Genomic DNA, 21,740 nt, shown 5'->3' on the forward strand with positions numbered 1-21,740 from the left:
GGAGCAATTTGCTCATTTGTCATTTGCTTTCATACCTTACCAGAATTTCATTCCAACCAATCAACTAGTTGGATGGTTGGACATAAAATTTTTACGTGTGTATGCACCTTAAGGGTGACATATAATCACAATTTACTTAATTTAATTTTTGTTAGATTTCTCATTAAGAAACTTTTGGTCCAGGGGTGCCGTGGAAAAAATGCTGATACTCTAGGGCGCCGTGATTCAAAAAAGTATGGGAACCACTGACCTATAGCCATTTGTGGGCATTGGCCAACCGAATTAAAATCCAGTCATGTGGTCTGATTTCTAAATGAGATAGTAACATGTATAGATGTATCTTCATACACCTAGCCTTAGTACGCCATGCAGCACAAGTGAGCCGTGCCAAGCATTGTATAATTTTTCTTTAAATGTACATCTTATTTGCACCGCAGATGTGGGAAACACCAGAAATGCAGAGCTTCGACTTTTAACCACACAGGAACTATTTATAAATATGTACAAAGTCGCAGATGAATCACAACAGAACTTGCCGTGAAACAAAGCTACAGCCGCTGCATCGTGACACTTCGTGTACACGTTCCACTTAATGTGCACACAGATATACAAGTGTTTCATCTCAGATTAATCCATGCAGTCTTGTTAAACATTTGTTCCTCGACTCATACCCCTTTTACACCGGAGCTAAAACCCGGGTTTTTGAAGGGTTAACCCGGGCAGCTCCCTGGTGTAAAAGGGCAGAGGGTTGGATCGCCGGGTCGAGTGACCCGGCAATCCAACCCAGGTAACTAGCAGGGTTTAACACGGGCGTAGCCCGTGAAACCCTGCTATGGGAACAGCGCACTCCGGGTCACGATGACCTGGAGTGCGCTGCTAGCCGGCCGATTGGTCCGGCTTCAGTGGCGCTTGGAGATGACGTCATCTCCAAGCGTCCACTTTCACTCCGCAAAAGCCGGGTCTATGCAGACCCGACTGCGGTGTGAGCGCCGGCAAAATTCCGGGTCTGATCCGGATAGGAACTTTGGCCCTCATTCAGAGCCACTCGCTAGCGGCAGTACGCTCGTTCCGAGCGATGTTCGCACATCTGCGCATGCGTACGGTTTTTAGTACGCATGCGCGAACCAGTCAGTGCGGCCGAAAAACATTTGTACGCAATATAGCGAGTGCCTGCTATTTTGAGTGACAGAATGAGGCGTATGTGGGTGGTAACAGGGGAAGGTGCTTGAAAACGGGGAGTGGAGATCCGTTCGCAGGCGTGCTTAAAGGTCAAAACGGGTGTTTTATGGGTGTGCATAATTAATACAGCAGCGTCAATGACCACGTCACTTGGTTTTTTTTAACTCAGAACTGCTCACAAAATAGCGGTTGAAAAAACCAACCACAAGAATAGCGAGCAGTTCATATCCTGTTCGATGTACTCGATTAATCTAATAAATAGCGCACATGACGTATGGTGCGAGCGGCCAGGGGGCGTTTTTAAGAAATAAAAGAGCGTATGTTTTGCTCGCTCGTTCAGACTTAGAGGTGTGAACAGACTGCAATGTGCAAACGGATCATTTGCATAGCCACCCCTTGTTTTTGAACGAACGAACGCAAATAGCGAACGGCTCTGAATGAGGGCCTTTGTTCCAACTCCGGGTCAGACCTGGAATTTAGGTGGAAAAGGGGTATAAGACACACCTTCCAATGAAAAAGACCTTGCGCGCAGCGGGATGTTTGGCGCGACTGCGCCAGTAGTGTTCGAGGACACATCTGTATGCCAGCTTGCGCAGGTTAATATTGCACTAAGTCAAATGCATACATTGGTTTTATATTCACCATGTCTAGGTTGGTCTACAGATAAGTTTTATTGATATGTTTCCAGTTTTTTATACTGAGGCAGTGCATGATTGCAGTATATAGATTAGGATCATTGATCCACATGATGAACTACCTGCTAGTTCAGTGTGAAGGCTGAATATATGGAAATAGATTATGCCATTTATGTATTTGTAGCCATGCAGCAACCAGAATCCAGTATCTGTCATCTTTACTGTTGGGACAAGAGGTGACTGATCTGGCTTCCTATTAATCTAATAAGGGTCATTAGTCCTGTGAATTGTTGCATAAATCCCATACAGTCTTGATATGAGCAAATTATACTGAAAAAAAACAATGTCTTCTGAGATTAATGGATCCTCTGAACTGAATAGCATAAATAGACTAAAGCTAGGTACACACTGGGGCGCACACTGTTGACGCACAATCACTGTTAACATGCATTCATTCCAATGTCGGATTGTGTGTCTACACTGGACGACTTTAATGAACGAGATAACGATCACCGTTACGTCATTCATTAACAATACACTGTCCGCTAGCGATATCACTAGGTTTGTTGTGCAGCACATCAAACCTAGCAATCGTCGCCAGTGACCGTGGGGGCACACAAACATGCGTACACACTGAGCGATCTAGGCGATATGTCGTTGTGAAACAGCATATCGGCCTAACATCGCTCTAGTGTGTACCCAGCTTAAGAGGGTAATGGAAGAAATAGCAGGGGAATTAAATAAATAATTTGTCCCTTTGTATAATAAGTGTGATGTGAATTTTACTTTATCTTAAAATGGCTGTGACAATAGTTCATGTTTTCTTATTTATCGAAGTTGAAATAAATATAAATGTTCTTCTAATCCTAATACAGGTTTAGAGTTACTAGAGCTACAGAGTAAAGCACAGGACGCTTCTTGTCTGCCTGCACTCAAGGTGTCTGACATTGATCCATCCATCCCATATACAGATCTGGAATTGGCATATGCAGGTTATTAGCACAGAAATAATTCATCTTGCCACAACAATGTGTAACATGACTCACTTGGGCATTAACACTTCCATATGTACCCTGATTTTCATAAGTGACAGATTTCTATATTGTTAGAGAAATTTGTACTATTTACAGATATGTCCTTCCTTGTCTATCCTCTGTGCGTTATGAGTCACGATACACAGGGTGCATGAGAGCCACCAGCTCCCGTGCCACACTGCGGGCGCCGGGCGTCTTCGCAATGTGATGCACAAGCAGACTTTGCCAATTAAAATGACATGCAAAATGTTTATGAACTGTGTGCGGCCGAGTCTGTACTATCACCACAACGGAACGTGCTGTGCAAAACCGCCGCTGACACTGTAGCGTAGCAATTTGCATGCAGATACCGCTGCAGCCGCACACAGAACATACACATGCCGCATACCATTCTAATCAGCAAAGTCTGCGTCTTATTCCCATCACATTGCGTATAAGACACATGCGGCAAAAAAGACGCATGTGAAGTATACTTTTAAGGCAGAAGCTCCTCCGCTCTGCATTCCCTGATCTTCAGTTCTTTAAGTGCCCATGGGAGCTGGGCTTCTTTGCTGTATCTGCCCCTTCTTTAGTGCTAGATTTGTTTTATTTGTTATTTTCCTGTTTATTTATACTGATGGATGTATGCTGTAAAAAGCTCCACACAACTGCGCAGTACAGGAAGGTGGTTTTCTGGCCACTACACTGCAGAGCCATCCTGGAGCTGCCGGGGAGTGAGCTCCATTCATTGCCCCGGTTCTCCCACTTGGCTCCACTTTTCTACACTGAGGAGTGTTTAACAGGTGTTGCAGTCTCTTATGTTGTGATGGGCTGTTTCCTGTTGTGAATTTACATTTCTTCTATGCAGGTGTGAATTATCCACTACCTGCGGGAAACCTGATGGCCACAGGTGAGGTGTGACCAATGTTATCTCAACAAACTCGTTGAGGGGCCTTTCTCGGCTAGCTGCAGCAATGGTTCGTACAAGTGGGGAACTATTCTTAATGATTGAATAGTTTCAGTCACGCTTCCCTAGCAGGGATTTTAACAACATTGCCTCTCCTAAAGTGGGGGAACAGTAGGTTCTCCCCACAATTCTGCCACTGCGGTGGCCAGGTAAATGCATTTTCTAGGATACCTTTTAGTGGCCCTACTGTCTCTGCACAGTCTCTTTTGCCTATTGAGCGGGTTTTTATTGTGACATTCTCTTCTTTGCTGGAAGTGTTGAGTTTCCATACAAATGGGAGGACCCGCAGAGTGGAGCCTTATCCTCTTCTTCTGGCCTAGCCTGGGGTTAACAAGACCCTGAGGTTGGATCAGCTTATTTTTCTGACAGGTTAGTGTTCCCTGCTTCAGCGGTTTCAACATTTCTTCTGCTGTCTCTGTCTAGGAGGAGTAGCCTTGCCCAGGGCTGGACTTTGAGTCACAGGGGTGTTTCTGCCTTTGGCTTTTATCAGTGACCCTGAGACAGTGTCCCAATACTTACAGCACCTACCCAGTACTGAAGTTGGGGCTGCCTTGTACAGGAAATGGCTGGTTTTCATAGGGAAATGTCTTACTGCAGACTGGTTTGAGCTTGCCTCTACTTCCTTTGTGTTGTAGTCCCAGCTGTTCCTGGGCTAGGGGTGATTGGCTATTTTCCCAGGCCTAGGCAGACTTGCCTGTGTTGTGATCTGAACCTTTTGTTTGGGGTTTTCCTTCTTTGTTGGGAGGGTTTATATCAGGGTTTTGTATGGTAATTCCTGTGGTGGTCTTGAGTCCTCAGTGGCAATCCTGGTGCCACAATGTTCACGCAGTGGGGGTTAACCTCCTGCACAGTGGATCTGATATGGCAGCATCAGGGCCATTGCATGTTATTCCCTCCTGTTCGGTTCAGGCATCTAAGGTCGTGCAGGTGGTTTTGCTACACCAATTCTTTGGGGACTCTAACCTGCTTTGCTGCTCATTGTGGATTGTTTCCAGGGGACCCATGGTTTTGGCATGAGGGTCTTGGAATGTCTTTTCCATTGGGGGTCTATGTGGCCTTTCAGCAGGGCGGTCGAACAGAGTCAGGTTCGATCGCTGTTGGGATGTCCGTTTCTTCTTTGGGCCGTGTCAGAGCTGTCCATCCTGCAGCTTCTCTGCATACTTGTTTCGCTTTGTGACCTTACTTTTCTGTGTTATGCCCTGTAGGCTCCACTCTGCTTACAGTGATTGGTTTTCTGGGGTTTTTCTTCATCTACAAGGATGTAATATCTCATAGTTAAGTCCCTGGTCTTCTATCTGCTGAGACTGGGGTGGCACTAGTCTTGGAGTTGGTCATCCAAGCCGGCTGGTAGTGCCCCCTATGTTCTTGAACCGACAATGTGGTCTGATAGGCTCGTTCATGTTATTCCATCATTTTCCAGCAACACTAGGTTTCCTTAATATAGAGCCTTATCCAAGTGTGTACTTCAGGAGTCTCTCTTACTCTAAAATTTGCCTCCAACATTGGGTGTGTTTGAGGACTAGATGGCACTTTGGACCAGGGGGTCTCTTTACTAGGGTTTGGGGGTTTTTCCTCTTCCCTTTGGGAGTCTTTTGGACTCCCTGACACATTTCTCAGGGACCCTATTCTGACTGGTTCAGTTCGCCGTCTCTTTGGATTGGTCTTAGAAGTGGTCTGCCTGCTGCACATTTCGCTTTGGCTCATCGTCTTTGAGGAAGTGGGTGGACTTGTTCTGACTACTTTTTGCTTTGCCATTGCATTGGCGAATAGGTGTAGGGTGCTGAACTCTTGGAGGAGGATTCTAGCTTCTAAAGTTGGTTGCCTTCTTCTGGAGCTTTCTCCTTCATCCACTAGGGGACACTGGAGTTCAAGACAGTGGGGTATAGACGGTGGTAGAGCAGAGCTTGGCACTTTAAATAATTCTGAAGTGTGACTGGCTCCTCCCCCTCTATGCCCCATCAGCCCCAGTTTTTAGAATGTGCCCGAGAGAGCCGGTCACATAGGGCTGAGCTCCAGCCCACACTTAGTATTTTTCTTTTATTTCAACTTTATTTTAATTTCTAGCTTTCACAAAGCATTGAGGACAGGCTGACAAGAGTACTGCGTCTGTCAGCCTGCTACATGGAGGCATCAGGAGACCCGCCACCACTAAAAAAGAGTGCGTGTCGGAGTCCCAGGCACCCTGGCAGTAGCTCAGGGAGGACACGCCACAGCTTAATATAGAGGCTGTGTCCGTGCTTCCGAATGCCTAGCCGCAGCCCTGATGCCAGCAGTGGTAAGTATAGCTCTGTTCCCCTTATGGGGAACGGAGTTTAATCTGCGGCCCCTCTGCCCCCTCCCAGGCTCAGGTGGTATATACTGTAGTATAACCCCTCCTGGAATCCTCTTATAACGCCGCTAGCGTTATTACAAGGGGCGGAGCTACCGCGCATAGAGCGCGGATACATGTACAGGGAGACTGTTCAGACAGTCTGTAATGTTGCTGCCTAGCAGCGAGCCCTGATATCCCTGCACTGAGCGCTGTCTGACTTAATAGAGCTGACAGCGCTCTGTTTGTCTGCTGCTCTCACGAGAGCCGAATCCTCCCTCTTCTCTATCTCCACGGGGAGGGAGCCTGCCGCGTCCCGCTACTCCCATAAGGGAGTCTACATTGCGCAGCAGCGCGGCTGTTCCCTGCTACACTGGCGCTTGAAGAAGCACTGGCGCTGGCTTCTGCAGGGGGAGGAGCACAGCCGCCGGAGAGCGAGGCTGTTATTCACAGCGCTCTCGGCTGCTGGTTGCGGCGCCGGAGATTGCACCGGCGCTGGCTACAATTGGCCGCATGGCGGGGCTTAGGGAGCTGCTCAGCGCGGCTGTTCCCTGCCGCGCTGGTGCTTGTAGAAGCGCTAGCTTCTGCACACAGCCGCCGGAGAGCGAGGCTGTTATTCACAGCGCTCTCGGCTGCTGGTTGCGGCGCCGGTGCTTGTATGAAGATGCACCGGCGCTGGCTATTACGTTCCCGCTCCCCCACTCGCATTATGCCTGCTATACCAGCCATTGTTTGCGCCCCGCCCGCTTATTGATAAGGGGCGGAGTCTAGTCCATGCTGGCGTGCACAGATGCCGCCATTACCTCCAGCGAGTATTCTAAAACAGCATATGCACCTGCCTTAAAAGGAGCCGGGGCTTATTGCCAGCATCTCCTGCATCCTCACTCTGGAGTTCTGTGGGGGGTGCAACCCTTAACAGGGTTGTGGGTTTTATTCCCAGTACGTCCCTAACTGTTTGGAGTTTGTATGTTCTCCCTGTGCTTGCATATGGCCTCTCCCGGTTTTTTCTTTACTTAAACCTACAGCACCTGGTCTTATTAGGTTTAACGGCACAACTGTGGAGTTTGTAATTTAACCTGCAGTCTTTATATAGATTCTGGCTCTGCCTCATCTCTGTTATATTGCACGTCGGTAGTTCCCCTACGGAACTGGGCAGTGTACTGGTTTAATATTATATTTAAAAAAAAAAAAAAGAATGAAGCACAGGGAGGAACATGCCACAGCCTAATATAGAGGTTGTGTCCATGCCACTTTGCCCACCACATATCTATCAGCGCCTACGGCCACACGCCCGATCTCGTCTGATCTTGGACGCTAAGCAGTGCCAGGCCTGGTTAGTACTTGGATGGGAGACCGCCTGGGTATACCAGGTGCGGCAGGCTTATTACATTGAACATCTGGGGCAAATATGCTTGATGTGTAACAGAATAATGCAGTGTGTTTCTTGCATCTATAGCTGCCAGAGATCACTCTGCCTAAATGTGTATAGTATGCATAGTCGGGGCCACTGTTCTGGCTGCTGGCAGAAATTACGGTTATTGCATATCTTTAACTCAAGGTTACAAAAAGGGTGCGTCCCATCCTCAGGCTTATGCCTCACCTTAAGAATGAGCTGTACTCTTCTCATGCATATATGTGGCTGCACATATGTTAAATCTCAACAGCCTTCGGTGCTTACCTTAGAAGGTATGCATCTGTGCATCTATATGGATTTATATCTTATTTATTCCCTTCGGCAGCACACACAACACGAAGTAGTAACATATGGCCGTTGTGGTGGTTGGCATTGCTGTCTCGCATCACTGAGGTCATCTTTTGATTTCCATCATCTGGAGCCAGAAGGGCATACCTGATAAGGCGAGTACACCGGTAACGGAAGGGTCCCAGGATCGCAATCAGTCTGGGATAGTACGTTGCTAACATTTCCTGCCCCAACGCCGTAGCAGAATGACAGCCACGCGCGGCACATGAGCAGTCTCCCTGCGTGGAGGTAAGCCACATGTATGTATATACTTGTATTTTAAACTAAACCCGGCGTTAAGACCTGGGGCTCAGTTCCTTCCATGGCTCTAACTATTGCCCATGTTATATTTTTCAAATTATATCGTCACCTACTAATCTTGTATGTAGGTACGCGTAGGCATGTGGGGATTTGTGTATATGTGTGTGTGTGTATATATATATATATATATATATATATATATATATATATATATATATATATATATATATATATATATATATATATATATATATATATAGCTTCTTATCCTTACCATTAAAGCAGGGGTAGGATATGTTCTTCTCAGTTTTATGTCTGATACCTAGCATATTTAAAGAGGATGCTGCGATGAGAGGCTGGACTCTCATGATCCGGTAGTTTGTTCTATAACTCCGCTTACACCATCTCTCCCTAGGGATTGGGTGGTGTGTGTGTATATAATTATGGATATGTGTAGGTATGCCTATACTTCCACAATCATTAAGGTACATATTATTCCACGTCTGGAAAGCTGCCAGGGTTTACCAGAAGCTGTCTGTTATATCCATACATATTATATGGTGGCTCTATAGACTAGAGTCATGTTCTGCAGCTTACATAGGATAGTCACAGGCTCCTACGGCATTGCTTCTAGTATGGACTCTATACATGTCCTGGGGCCTTCCTGTATGTCCACACATGTATATAAGGATATGTACTTACACCCGCCTCGGGTTATAGTCCTGTTTCCATCAGTCTATATCTACGGCGTCCACTTCGGGGGACCTATTAATTACAACTACACTCTAGGGCGCACTTAGTAACCAACTTGTAAGACACTAGGAATGCAGTGTGTGTATATATAGATATAGCATGCTGATCTCCTATTGCGGGATATATGTGTGTGTGTGTGTATATATGTATATGTATGTAGCGTGCTGATCTCCTGGTGCAGGAGTTTGACAACTGACTTACTATGTCGGTACTAACTCTTCCTTTCAAAGAGTTTGCCTTTTCATGCAGCTATGTTTATGTGTGTGTATGTGTATATATACTGATATATTCCCGTTCCTTGTATGAATTTTCCTAATAATTGGAGAAATCTGTCTTTGGCCCTGACTGGCGTTATCACTACATATATATCTCTTCTTACTTGGGATAATTAACGCATTCTATGTCTATGTACAGGTACCTTTCCCAGTATCGATTCTGGTACTTTATATTATTGTCTTGTCGCATATCTCAATAAAATGGGTATCTGAAGGTTCCTTGGGTACATTTCCTATCAGTACATAGAAAAATCCAGGATCTATTCCATCCTCATGGCTTATTTAGTTAATTTACATGAGACCTAGGGCCACCCGCCGATATAGGCAGGGTCTGGCCTGGGTTGTATCAGATTGTGGGCGTAATACACACTTCACCATTATAAGTGTTAATGTAAGGATACACTAGCAGACCGTTTTTGGGGTATGTGTAATCTCTATATGGATACATATCCCTAATGGAACAGGCTCAGGTATAGCGTCCTGTTGTATGGCCTTCTTGTCTCCACTAACAATTTGCTAGTTTCTACAGTATTTTCTTCTGCAGCATCTCCAGACTGAAGTCCGTGCTGTAGAGCATTGATCTTTGCCCACTGAGGCTACTCTCTGTACCTGTCGTGGCGGGTTGCTGTGAGATGAATAAGGTCAGTGACATTCTACATAGCGTCCAGAGGGCTTCTGGTCGCTCACAGGTAAGCGGGCTTACCCCACTAATGCCTCGGAAGATGCTTCCTTTTCATGCATCCTGACATAGCTGTTATTCTCTCTTACGCACCCTAGCTGCTGTCCTAGCAGCCTTCAGTTCTTTTAAATCAGTTGGCTGTACACTTTAGAGCTTTCCTGGTGTGTAGGTGCATAGTTGTAACATTGAGATTTGTGACCCTATTCTACTGGAATCTGTTGGGTTTATAGACTGAAGCGCATCTATGGGCTAATGCACATTTTTACTATAAAGTGTGACAGTATCTATGTTCCATACAAGGGGGCCTGGTTTGTTTCCTGTTCAGTATCTGTTGATAAATTCAGCACACTGACAGGTACCTGAATGGTACCTTCATAGTTGTCCTAGTGCTTTAGCCTTGCGGATGGGATACTTCCCTATATTGGTAACTCTCCCTGGGTGGAGGTGGCATCCGTGCTCTTTTTCTGCTAAGGGTATCCTGGGTGTTTTCATACTATGTTCAGGCCAGTAGTTGGTACTGATTACACTCTACCATCATGTAGGAAGTTGTCTGCTGTTTGACAGGAGGGGTGGTACTGCCGTCTGACCCACTGGAAGGAATTGTAGTCTCAATCCTCTCGTATCCGCCTCATGCCCAGTGGGATCGCCACTCGTTGACAACTTCTATGGTCTAAACCTTCCACTGGTTACCAACCCTTTAGTAGTTGGACCTCGAGAATGGTTCAGGGCGACTGTTAGGTCGTGACTCTTGCCTCCTTGTTTGCCTGGTTAGGAGTCTGTGGACGGGTTCAGCTCCGTCTCTGTATATTGGTATCATTATACTTTTATCTATATGATTGATGTCCCGCAGTGCTGGGATTCTGCTGTCTGAGACTGTTGCAGCTTCCTGTAGTTGTCGCTGGTACGGTTTTCTCGAGTTTTGTTCTCATGTTACTGCCATTCTATGGATTCTAGTTGGGGTTTTCTGCTCCCAGCGGTCTTGCTTGGTCTGTTTTTGGCTGAGCTTACGGTGTTCTGATGCTTCTCATCTGCGGCTACTCTCTAGCTGTATTCCATTGAATTTACGCTGTAAGTTGTGGAATGTCTGTGACTGTTCAGCAAGGAGCTCTGATTGTCTCCTGGCTCTACGACATGCCTCCAGTCTTGGGCTGTCCCTGTTTCGGTTGGCCGAAAGGTCGGCAAGTTCTCCGCGCTTCCCACCCGGGAGGTTGGCTTTGGGACGTCCTCACTGTCTTGAACTCCAGTGTCCCCTAGTGGATGAAGGAGAAAACAGGATTTTGGTACTTACCGATAAATCCCTTTCTCCGATTCCACAGGGGACACTGGACGCCCGCCCAGCGCTGCGTTCCTGCCGTTTTGTTGGGTCCTTATCTAGTTGTGTGACTGCATGTGTTCCCTGCAGTGGGTTCCTCTGTTCTCCTTCAGTCGGTATTGTTCCTTTCTGTGGTCTTCTCCTTACCGTCTCGTCTCGGGCTCAGTTCTTAAAACTGGGGCTGATGGGGCATAGAGGGGGAGGAGCCAGTCACACTTCAGAATTTTTTAAAGTGCCGGGCTCTGCTCTACCACCGTCTATACCCCACTGTCTTGAACTCCAGTGTCCCCTGTGGAATCGGAGAAAGGGATTTATCGGTAAGTACCAAAATCCTGTTTTTTCAGTGAAGTGACTGCACTGCTTGGTAAGGCGTTCTTTGTGGAGGCTGATTTTTTGGTCCGTTGCTCTTTTTGTTTCACTGATTTAACAGGAAGTACAAAAATTCCATTTTTATGTTCTCAGCAAATAAAATGTGGGAAGGTAGGAACAAAGGCAAATGTCTTATTCATTTTGTTCACAGTAAAAGACTTGTATAACACTTCCTACAGATGGAGCACATTTCTGTGAGTTAGATGGCACAATCAAGTGACACGCCATGATGGGTATTACTCTGAGCAGTCCCGCACTACCGCCTTGCTTCAGGAGGCCCTTGATCACATTGCGTGTATAGCTACATTTGAACAGTGTAGCACAGCCGCTATATCTTTGTACGCAGCGGCTGTGCTACAATATTCAAATGCTGCAGGAGGCGTCTTAAGTTGCGGCCACTGGCCTCGGAACGCCAAGAAAATGGTAATGACTCGCTCCTGTTTTCAGAGACGCTGCCATCATCGACCCTTCCCCTCCCCCCAAATAGGACGTAGGTTGTCCATAATACTGTGGTTTAGAGGGCACTGCGACTGTTGTCAGAAACACTGATTTGCACATGTGCAGTAAAGATTCTATACATATGCAGATCGCCATACATTTGAGTTGTATATAAACTTGAATTAGACCCAGTGTTTGGTAGTGTAAGATACATTTATAGCATAGATGTTGTTATTTTTACAGTTCTCCCACACTTAGCAGCACTCCAGTCGTACAATAGAGTTGCTATGAGCTGTAGTTTAAAGTATATAATATCTGTACTGCAATATAGAAATCCTGTCCAAGATGGCCTTTACATTTTATTTTTTATGAAAGAGCTACTTTCTTTATATTTATTGTTTAGTTTTCTTTCTCTTTAAACTGTTTAGAGGCTGACAAAATGTTTTGAACAATACACAGATCTTAATGTATTAAACACTGTTTGTATGCTATAGGTGATGTTCCTGTTCAGTACTGCGCACAGCCAACAAATGGCATGGTGTATTTCCGAGCAGTCTCAAGCCTAAATACACTTCCCGAAGAGCTGAAGCCATATGTGCCCCTGTTCTGCAGTGTTGTCACCAAGTAAGTGGTTTATTGTATATGATGCTCTATTCTGGACGGTTGTTATCTTTTTATAATACCATCTTTCTTTCTTCTATTCACCTCCAATTTCTTTCTCAGTAACCATGTTGCAATCTATATTTAACGGACAAGTAAATCCCTGCAAAATATGTTCCTGCAAAGTTCTTCTTCTGATCTTTAGGACCTATATGTAGCAAATGGTCTCCATCTGCTACATACAGGGCTCCTCTTGGCGTATCCTGTGTTGTGTAATGTGTTTAGCCTGAGTTGTGTTTGACCAGTCTTACTACAGTGCAGTACTTGGTAAGAAGAGTCCTGCAGTGTAGCGGCTGCATTTCTTCTGATCTAAAGACAAAGAGGGTAGGCTTTTCAAAGTAATCTTGATGTGGAAATTGAGGCATGTTATTAATACATTAGGTGCTACTATGAATTGTTTGGTTGTCTTATGCCGTGTAGACACTAGGCTATATGCCGTTTGATCCCGTGGATCGGGCACATTGTCTAGTGTGTGCTCACTGTGCGCGCTCCTGCGGGTCGTTCATCAGGGTTGTTCCATCGCCCTGCATGCACGGCCAGTGTATCTACCCAGCAGCCGACGCCTGCAAGGTCAATTGTGTCGGGGAACAATATCCCAACCGCGGGTTGCTGAATGGTGGTGCTGGGATCCCAACACCGGCATCCTGAAGGTAAGTAGCGAGGTTAGGAGGTGGCTTAGGGTTAGGCATTAGAGGGGAGGGTTAGTTTCAGGGGGAGGGGAGGGGGAGGTTAGGTTTAGGCACTAGTGGGGGAGGTTAGGTTCATGCACCGAGGAGGGAGGGGTTATGGTTAGGGTAGGGAGAGGGGGAAGGTTATGATACCGACTGACAGGTGTCAGTATCCTAACCCTGTCAGGATTCTGACCTCGGGGTTCCCGAGCACCGGCATCCCTTAACCATCTTCGGTAAACGATATATTGGGGATGGGTCATATCTGTCTTTCACCAGATCGTGCAGTGTGTACCGACCACCCGATATATCGTTCTTCTGCACCATCAGGCATCACATTGGCGGGTGGCTTATTGTTACTTTCCAGGTGGGAATTTTTCTAATGGGGCATTGCCAACTTCTTAAAACTAACAAAAAGGAAGAGAAAAGAGCTGTGCAAACACACATATCCTGTAGGTAAAGGCTAATTGATACCAATATACTAAAAATCACATTTGTGAATCCACCACTTAAACATGTAATAAAACAGAAAATAAACAAGCAGAGCAGTTTCCAACTCCCAAAGGGGTATTTGTAATAGGCTGTTAGTATTGAAGCCCTTTAAAATCTAAGAGATTGCAGTGGAGAAAGACAGACAATCACTGCAGTGAACAGCAGGTGACAGCATTATGGTAGGTGTCGACGGGGGCACCCACAAGATAACAACATTATAATTAACAATGGGATGACTAAATCCAGAGCATATCTAGTAAATTGCCAAAGGGACCAGATTCTATCAATTCATAGAACAATTGTGCTTTATATACACGAACTGTTCATGAGACGACGTGGAAACAACCAAGCCTATCCAGGAGGAAAAAGGTTTTTCCAGCTCTCCGTGCAACATAGAACACTGCTTGGTGGTATCTCCTGAGAGTAGTGGTGCATTTTAAAGTGCGGGAGGACCATCCAAGCACAATGGTGCAAAACCAATTTGTGTTTAGCGCACTGCTTAACTCCAGAACTTAGCTGTAACTGCCAGATCTGGTTGTAACTAATTGCGGAATGAAGCCTTGGATGACTGCCCATTCTGTGTCCATTCATGTGAATGTTCTGTTTTTCTTTTTCAGGCTCCACAGAAAGACATTGGGGTGTAGGTGTGACCTGGAGGACCAGATTCCAAAAGCAAAGCTTTTCAATCCCTGGATGCTCCGGTCCCCCACAGCCTGAGGGCTCTTCAGTTTCGTTGGTGTCCGGCAGGAGCTCGATCACCATTATAACAGGGGGCTGCATTAAGCAGCCCAAGCTTTTATTTTATGATTTAATTTATTTCTATCTTTTTACTATACAGGCGAGCAGCACCAGGCTGTCCTCTGGACGTCTGTGCTACCGCCCCATCACCCCTCCGAGGCGCCGTGACTCCAAGCCTGTGCTAGGTACACCCGGCGGCGCTTCGAGGTGCACTAGCTAGCAGGCTCCTCGGACCCCAGACTGCAGCCTAGAATTCAGGGGACAGGTAAGGCGGGGACCCGCATTGTTGCGCAGTCTTGCCGCCGGTTTCTGGAGGTGCTGATGTGGCCACTGGTGCGCCCCTGACTCCACTAGACCACCGGGGCATATAACATACTGGCGCAGGGCATATGTAAGGAGGCCCGGGGAGAAGGCGCTCTCCCTGCAGCCCCTCCCCCAGTCCAGAGCGCCATTCCACTGCGGTCTTGGTGTTCCCTGGGCTGCTCCTCCCTCACCCCCCCCCCCCCCCCCCCACAGAGATGTGCGGCAGACACTTTCTGCAAGCTGGTTTCCGGGAACGCTGGGTCCAGTCTCCCTGTATACCTCTCCTATGGGCCAGGTCATACAGCGCTCTATCCTACCAGCCACTGTGGTCTTTTTAGTTGATTTTAGTGTCCATTGTAAACATGTAATGTATTTCTGCATTGGTATGTGACTTGTGCTAGTGCTATTCTCTACTTTTTGTACTGTACAGCTTATACCTTTCCCTTTATTCTACTATACCCTGACATACTATGGTATAGGGGGTTCATTGTACCTCACATTTCCCAGATACCTGTGAGTGCTATCGCATACTTTATAACGCGGTTGCACACTACGCTGTGCCATATTATCCAGGGTGTTCACTGCACTGTATCATACTGTGTATTTTGTTATTATTGTGGCTATAGCTGGCAGAGGAAAGAATAACAAGCAGCCTGATGCTGCTGCTCCTACTCTGGTGTCTTGTAAGTCCTACTCTGCTGGCTTAGCCACAGAGGACCTCATTCAGGATGGTCGCTGTATTGTTACACAGCCCCAGGCCCATCAGCCCCGGTATCTCTCCCTTAGGACCCACCCTGGGCTGCCTTTTTCACAAATGCTGGACAAAACTTGCGGACCACGTTGCAGTCCCCGTGGGATCTCCCTATGGGATGGCCACAGCAGGTACTACCTGCAAATCCTTTGCCTCCCCCATGGGTAGACGTACTGTCTACCTCAGTACAGAGTTTGGCTAATACCTCTACGGTTTTTCAGTAAATGCTGCAAAAAGAGAAGCCTTTACCTACTAAGCCTATTAAATGTACTATGATATTTTCCCAATCCACACAGTTAACTGATTCTGAGATGATATCTGGGGAGGCAGAAGACACAGATCTCTCTCAATCTGACTCCGTCTCAGGAGACGAGGAGCCACCCTCTAAACTAAATTTACCTGCTCTTGTGAGAGCTGTTAAAACTATTCTACAAATAGAAGAGGATGAACCCGCTCCTAAGAAAACACACACACTTTTTAAGCAACAAAAGGTTGTTTTACCAGAGTTTGACCAGCTATCTGATCACATGCGTGAAGCTTGGAATATGTCCAGTAAAAGGTTTCAAATTCCAAAACTGTTCAATTCCTTTACCCTCTTCCAGCTGCTGATTGTACTAAATGGGAATTTCCCCCAGCAGTGGATTTTCATGTAACACGTCTGGTTAAAAAAAATCCTCCTTACCCATTCATTCTACAACCTCCTTGAAGGAGACTACAGATAGACATATAGAAGCTTGTCATAAATCTATATACTCTCTTACAGGAGCTATTACTCCTCCTGCCAGGGCTATGGCCTGGGTGGCAAAAGCCATTGAGAGTTGAGCAGAGGCTCTAGCAGAGACTTTTCCCCCTGATGTTTTGAGGGAACAGCTGTCCTACATATTTCACATTAGAGATGCAGCCTCCTAGTTATGTGAAACAGCTATGGATACGGCTCTCCTGGCCTCCAGGATATCTGCCACTTCGGTAGCCCGCCGTATTCTTTGGCTATGTTCCTGGAAAGCAGATTCAGAATCAAAACGTGCTCTAGAGTCTCTGTCTTATGCAGGAGACAACCTATTTGGTCAAGAATTGGTTAAAATTGTGACTACTTTGGCGGCTAACAAGACAGCATTCCTGCCCTCTGCATATAATACAAAGCCTCAGACGTCATGCTTTCCTTCCTTTTGCCCTCAAGGAAAGGCCAAGGGTCAGTCTTTTCCATGACAGCAGACATCAACCAAGCCTATGGCCAAACAGGCCTGAGCTACTAGATGTCCACCTGCCAAGTCTGGGGACAAGCCTGCAGCCTGACTGGGCGGTCAGTTACCAGGGGGTGGGAAGCCGACTTCTTCGATTCGCCCTTGTTTGGCATCAAACCACATCAGATGCCTGGGTAAGGGAAGTGGTCTCCCATGGATACGCCCTCTCATTCCTGAGGCAACCCCCCTCCCCAGCGTTTCTTTTGCACAGGACCTCCATCGGACCCAACCAAGGCCCTGCTGCTCCAAAAAGCCTTTCAGTCTTACTGAATACAGGAGTAATAATTCAGGTCCCCTCCTCAAAACGAGGCAAGGGCTGCTATTCTACCTTTTTCTTAGTTCAGAAGCCCAACAAGTCTCATCGGCCAATCCTCAACCTCAAATCTCTGAACAAGTTTATCAGGGTGCCCAGGTTTCGTATGGAAACCCCCCATTCCATTATCCTAGCTATGGAGCCTGGGGATTTTATGGTGTTTTTAGACATTCAGGATGCTTACCTACATGTATCTACAGTGCCTTCTCATCAACAATATCTCCGGTTTGCTATACTACAGCAAATTACCAATTTCAGACTCTGCCGGTCGGCCTTTCAACGCCCCACCGGGTCTTTACCAAGATCATGGCAGTTATGGCGGCCTCTCCGTCGTCAAGGTATGAGACTGCTCCCATACTTGGACGATCTCTTGCTGTTGGCCAGCTCCCCAGAGATTCTTCACCACCATCTACAGGTAACCATTGCCTTTCTTTAAATGCACGGTTGGCTGATAAACTGCAAAAAATCTTCCCTAGCTCCCTCTCAAAGGACGGTACATTTGGGAGCCCTCCTGGACTCTCGTTCAGAGAATCTTCCTAACTGTGGACAAGAGTTCAGCAATCCAGCACAGACTGCTTCACCAATCGCTGAGTGACAATTCACTCTGCAATGCAGGCCTTGGGATCAATGGTGTCCACCTTCGACATGGTGGAGTTCGCCCAGATTCACTCCAGGCCCTTACAACACCTGATCCTCTCCAGGTGGAACGGGCTACCCCATCTGCTCAAATCCCAGACGAGGAGCCTCTCCCCAGAGGTTCGCCTGTCCCTAGCCTGGTGGCTACAGACTTCCCATTTGAACAAGGGTCATCTCATTTGGATCTGGGCTCTCCTCACCATGGACGCAAGCCCCCGAGGGTGGGGTGCAGTAACTAGCCAGCACTCTTTCCAGGGCCGATGGTACCCAGTAGAGGCAGTGTTACCAATAAACATCCTTGAACTTCGAGCCATCTACAGAGCTCTCACTCTGGCTCAGAATATTTTGAAGAAAAGGCCAGTACAAGTACAGTCTCAGAACGCCACGGCTGGAGTCTACCTCAGTCACTAAGGGGGCACACGAAGTCAGTCGACAATGACAGAAGTGTCCCGCATTCTCACATGGGCCAAACGCAATCTCCCAGTCTTCTCCGCAGTGTTCATCCCGGAGATTCTCAATTGGTAGCGGATTTCCCCAGCCATCACATGTGCATGTAGGAGAATTGTCTCTACATCCAGAAGTCTTTCAGCTTCTAGTTAACAAATGGGGTCTTTCCTGGGAAGTGGATCTCATCGCCTCAAGACACAACAACAAACTTCCAGTTTACGGAGCAAGAACAAAGGACTCAGACGCGGCCTTCGTAGATGCCTTGTCGGTGACATGGACTTTCCAGTTGGCATATCTCTTCCCTCCAATATCCCTACTTTCTCAAGTGCTTCGGAAATTCAGAAACACAGTCCTTTTAATAGCTACGGCTTGGCCCAGACGTCATTGGTACTCGCCTCTTCTAAGACTCCATAGACGTTCCTCTTCAACTTCCTCTACGAGCAGACCTGTTGTATCAGGATCCATGTCTACATTCTTACCTAGCCCGTATGTTTATAAAGACTTAGCTCTTGAGACCCCTCATAACGGCTAAGGGTTTCTCCAGCACTGTGGTCCAGATCATGCTCAGAGCACGTAAACTGGCCTCAGCCAGGATTTACCACAGAATATGGCATACATATTTCCAATGGTGTGCTCCTAGAAATTATGACGTGCAAGTTTTTAAGGTTTCTCGAATTCTTGCCTTTCTTCAGGCTGGACTGGATCTAGGCCTCAGTGTAGCATCTCTGAAAGTGCACGTCTCTGTTTTGTCTATCTGGTTTCAGCGCAGAATTGCTACTATACCGGATGTTCACACCTTCATGCAAGGTGTTCTGCGTATACAACCTCCCTTTGTCCATCCTGTGGGTCCATGGGATTTGTCAGTGGTGCTCCAAGCACTTCAGGAACCTCCATTCGAACTCCTGGAATCCGTGGCTCACTTTGAAGACTTTCTTCTGGCTATAGCATCTGACCGTAGGCTATCGGATTTAGAGGCGCTTTCATGTCGCGCCCCCTTTTTAATATTTCATCAGGACAGGGCTGGTCTTCGTACATGCACGGATTTCCTGCCCAAGGTGGCTTCTCACTTCCACCTGAATGAGGAAATTGTGGTTCCGGCATTTAATTTACCAGACCTTTTGGCAGGTGAGGCCTCGTTGGATGTGTTCCGTGCTCTGAAGATCTACGTGGACCCCACTACTTCCATCAGGAAATCGAACTCCCTCTTTGTCCTATATGAATTCCACAAGAAGGGATGGCCAGCTAACAGACTCTGGCCAGATGGATTTGCATGACTATCTCACAGGCTTACTTGCAGACTGGCCTTCCTGTGCCGGCTTCAGTATCTGCTCATTCTACTCGCTCTGTGGGTCCCTCGTGGGCAGCCCGGCGTGGCTGAACAGCTATGCAAGGCGGCCACCTGGTCTTCTGTCCACACCTTTCTTAGGTTTTATGCCTTTGATACATTTGCCTCTCAGGAGAAGCTTACGCCCAAGGAAGCATCCTATTGGCTCAGGAGCATTCCCACCCTTGAACAACTGCTTTGGGACATCCCCAATGTCTCCCTTTGGAGCCCTATGGACCTTGAAGAAAAGGAGAGTTATGGTAAAACTTACCTTGTTTAACTCTTTCTTCAAAGTCCATAGGGTCTACAGGGCACTCGCCCTGATGCTCCTAGCTTCTATGGGTGTCTTCTCCTGGTCACTTGTTTCCTTCTCTGCGTGAGAGTGACTCCTCAGTGTACCAGTCTTCCTTCTTTCCTATCCTGCTACTGCCTTGGGCTTGTTAACAAAACTGAAGTGCCCTCAGGCTTTGGAAGGGGAATAGGGGGAAGGACTGGAACATCCTGGAATTGAAAAGCTTTGCTATTGGTTTCCGGTCCTTCAGGTCCCACCTACACCCCAATGTCTCCCTGTGGACCCTATTAACCAAGGTAAGTTTTACCATAACTTGCCTGTTTTTCTCTTGTGAAAACATTCTTGTTGAAAGGTTTTATTCTTTAATTACTATTTTCTCTCTCTCCCGTTCGGCAGGATGGGTTGTGGTGTTTATAATTACAGAGAACAAGCACAACAGATAGAACTGACAACTGGAGGGATGTCTGTCTGTCCACACATTGTACCAGATGACTCCAATATGGACACTTATGAACAGGTGAAAAGTCCGCACAGTGCAAATAGACTATGGGGGCACCACTTATTTTGTAAAAATGACAGCAATCTGTAATGCTACTGCTGCAGTGTCCTGGTGTAATAATGAATCACAATCACTTTGAATTGTATTTGGTCGAGTGAGAGTACTTAACATTCTGTGATTGCTCTTTAAGTTATTCTACTGTGAAAATTTTTTAATTCACATTGTGTAACTTTTTTTTATTTTCTCCCCCCTCACCTCTACCTCTACGCTAGGGTGTGCTCTTTTCATCAATATGCCTAGACAGAAATATGCCTGACATGATGAATCTATGGAGTGAAATATTTAACAGGTATGTCATTAAAGAGCAATTTTCTTTAAGTACACTTTTTAAAAGGATGCAAGCAAGGACTCAAAGTTTGTCATTTCTTTTTTCAAAATAAATTTTCTTGTTGTTTGAATCAGTTTTCTGGCAGCATCGCGGTAATTGCCTCGCATCACTACTCTGTGCTATTAGTGCTCTCTACACTCCCTAACTCAGTACGCTTGTCTTCACCATTTTCATGTGATGGCCCTACATCTGTCGCATGCAGCCCTGCACTCCTTGTTATGTTAATTGATCGATCCAGATTAAACTAGAAGGGAAATAGAGGAGTTGCCTTCTATAGGCTTACAGGGGTATTCAATATGTAGCGAAAAGTCATTTTTTGCGATAATTTCGCACCGATGACGTCATTTTTGCTGGTTTTGGTTTTACACCGTATTCAATTTCAAAGACTTTTCGCAGGTTCGGAAAAAAAAAACGGGGATAACTTTTCACCACTGAATAGGTGGAGAAAAAAAGTGCAGAATTGGGGTTTAGGGGTGCAGTCTTAAAAAAATAGCCTGCATCCCTGGGAATGTCATTTTAAAATAAACTGTGTCAAAAAGTTTAAATAAAAAAATAGGGACACCCCAAAATTTGGGGTGAAAAAAAAAATGGGAAAAAAGTGTTTAAAAATAGGGAAATAGATTCAGGGCTATTCTGCAAGTATGCGGCAGGTGTATTCTAGAATAGGTTATTAGCGGCAGGTGCATATTTGCAGAATTTTTAAATAAAGACTTGGTACCACTTAAAAAAACGAAAAAAATAACCTAAGTGCTCTTCTGCATCACTTCTTCAATGTCGGGGGAAAAAAAGACCTGCAGCCGCTATTTAAAACCCCGACTTTCATTTGCAGGCTAAAACGGGTACCCATAGTGATCCCCCATGTTTTTACAGCTTTAGGGCGGTCCTACAATTTATTCCAGGAAAATTTCGTATTTTTTTGCAGATCCCACTTCGCAGGTTCCCGTTTTCGTAGCTTTTATATTGAATACGGGGATAAAGCGGGCGCGCGCCCGATACTTTATCCCTGGAAAATCTCCGATGTGGAGCGAAAAGTCCAGCACGGACTTTTCGCTCCCATA

At 46.3% G+C, this 21,740-nt stretch overlaps 1 protein-coding gene across 1 annotated transcript in view; it reads left to right on the plus strand.

Annotated features, from left to right (window-relative positions):
- The window catches only part of PITRM1 (pitrilysin metallopeptidase 1), a 92,734-nt gene that overhangs the window by 45,723 nt on the left and 25,271 nt on the right, over window positions 1-21,740 (plus strand). The window contains exons 15-18 of the mRNA XM_088462711.1: window positions 2,690-2,806; window positions 12,425-12,554; window positions 20,192-20,312; window positions 20,567-20,643. Coding sequence (XP_088318837.1) covers window positions 2,690-2,806; window positions 12,425-12,554; window positions 20,192-20,312; window positions 20,567-20,643 — 445 coding nt within the window. The remainder of the gene's footprint in view (window positions 1-2,689; window positions 2,807-12,424; window positions 12,555-20,191; window positions 20,313-20,566; window positions 20,644-21,740) is intronic.

Source organism: Taudactylus pleione, unplaced genomic scaffold (assembly GCF_031769625.1).
Source record: "Taudactylus pleione unplaced genomic scaffold, aTauple2 ptg000053l, whole genome shotgun sequence".
Classification (NCBI taxonomy): Eukaryota; Metazoa; Chordata; class Amphibia; order Anura; family Myobatrachidae; genus Taudactylus; species Taudactylus pleione.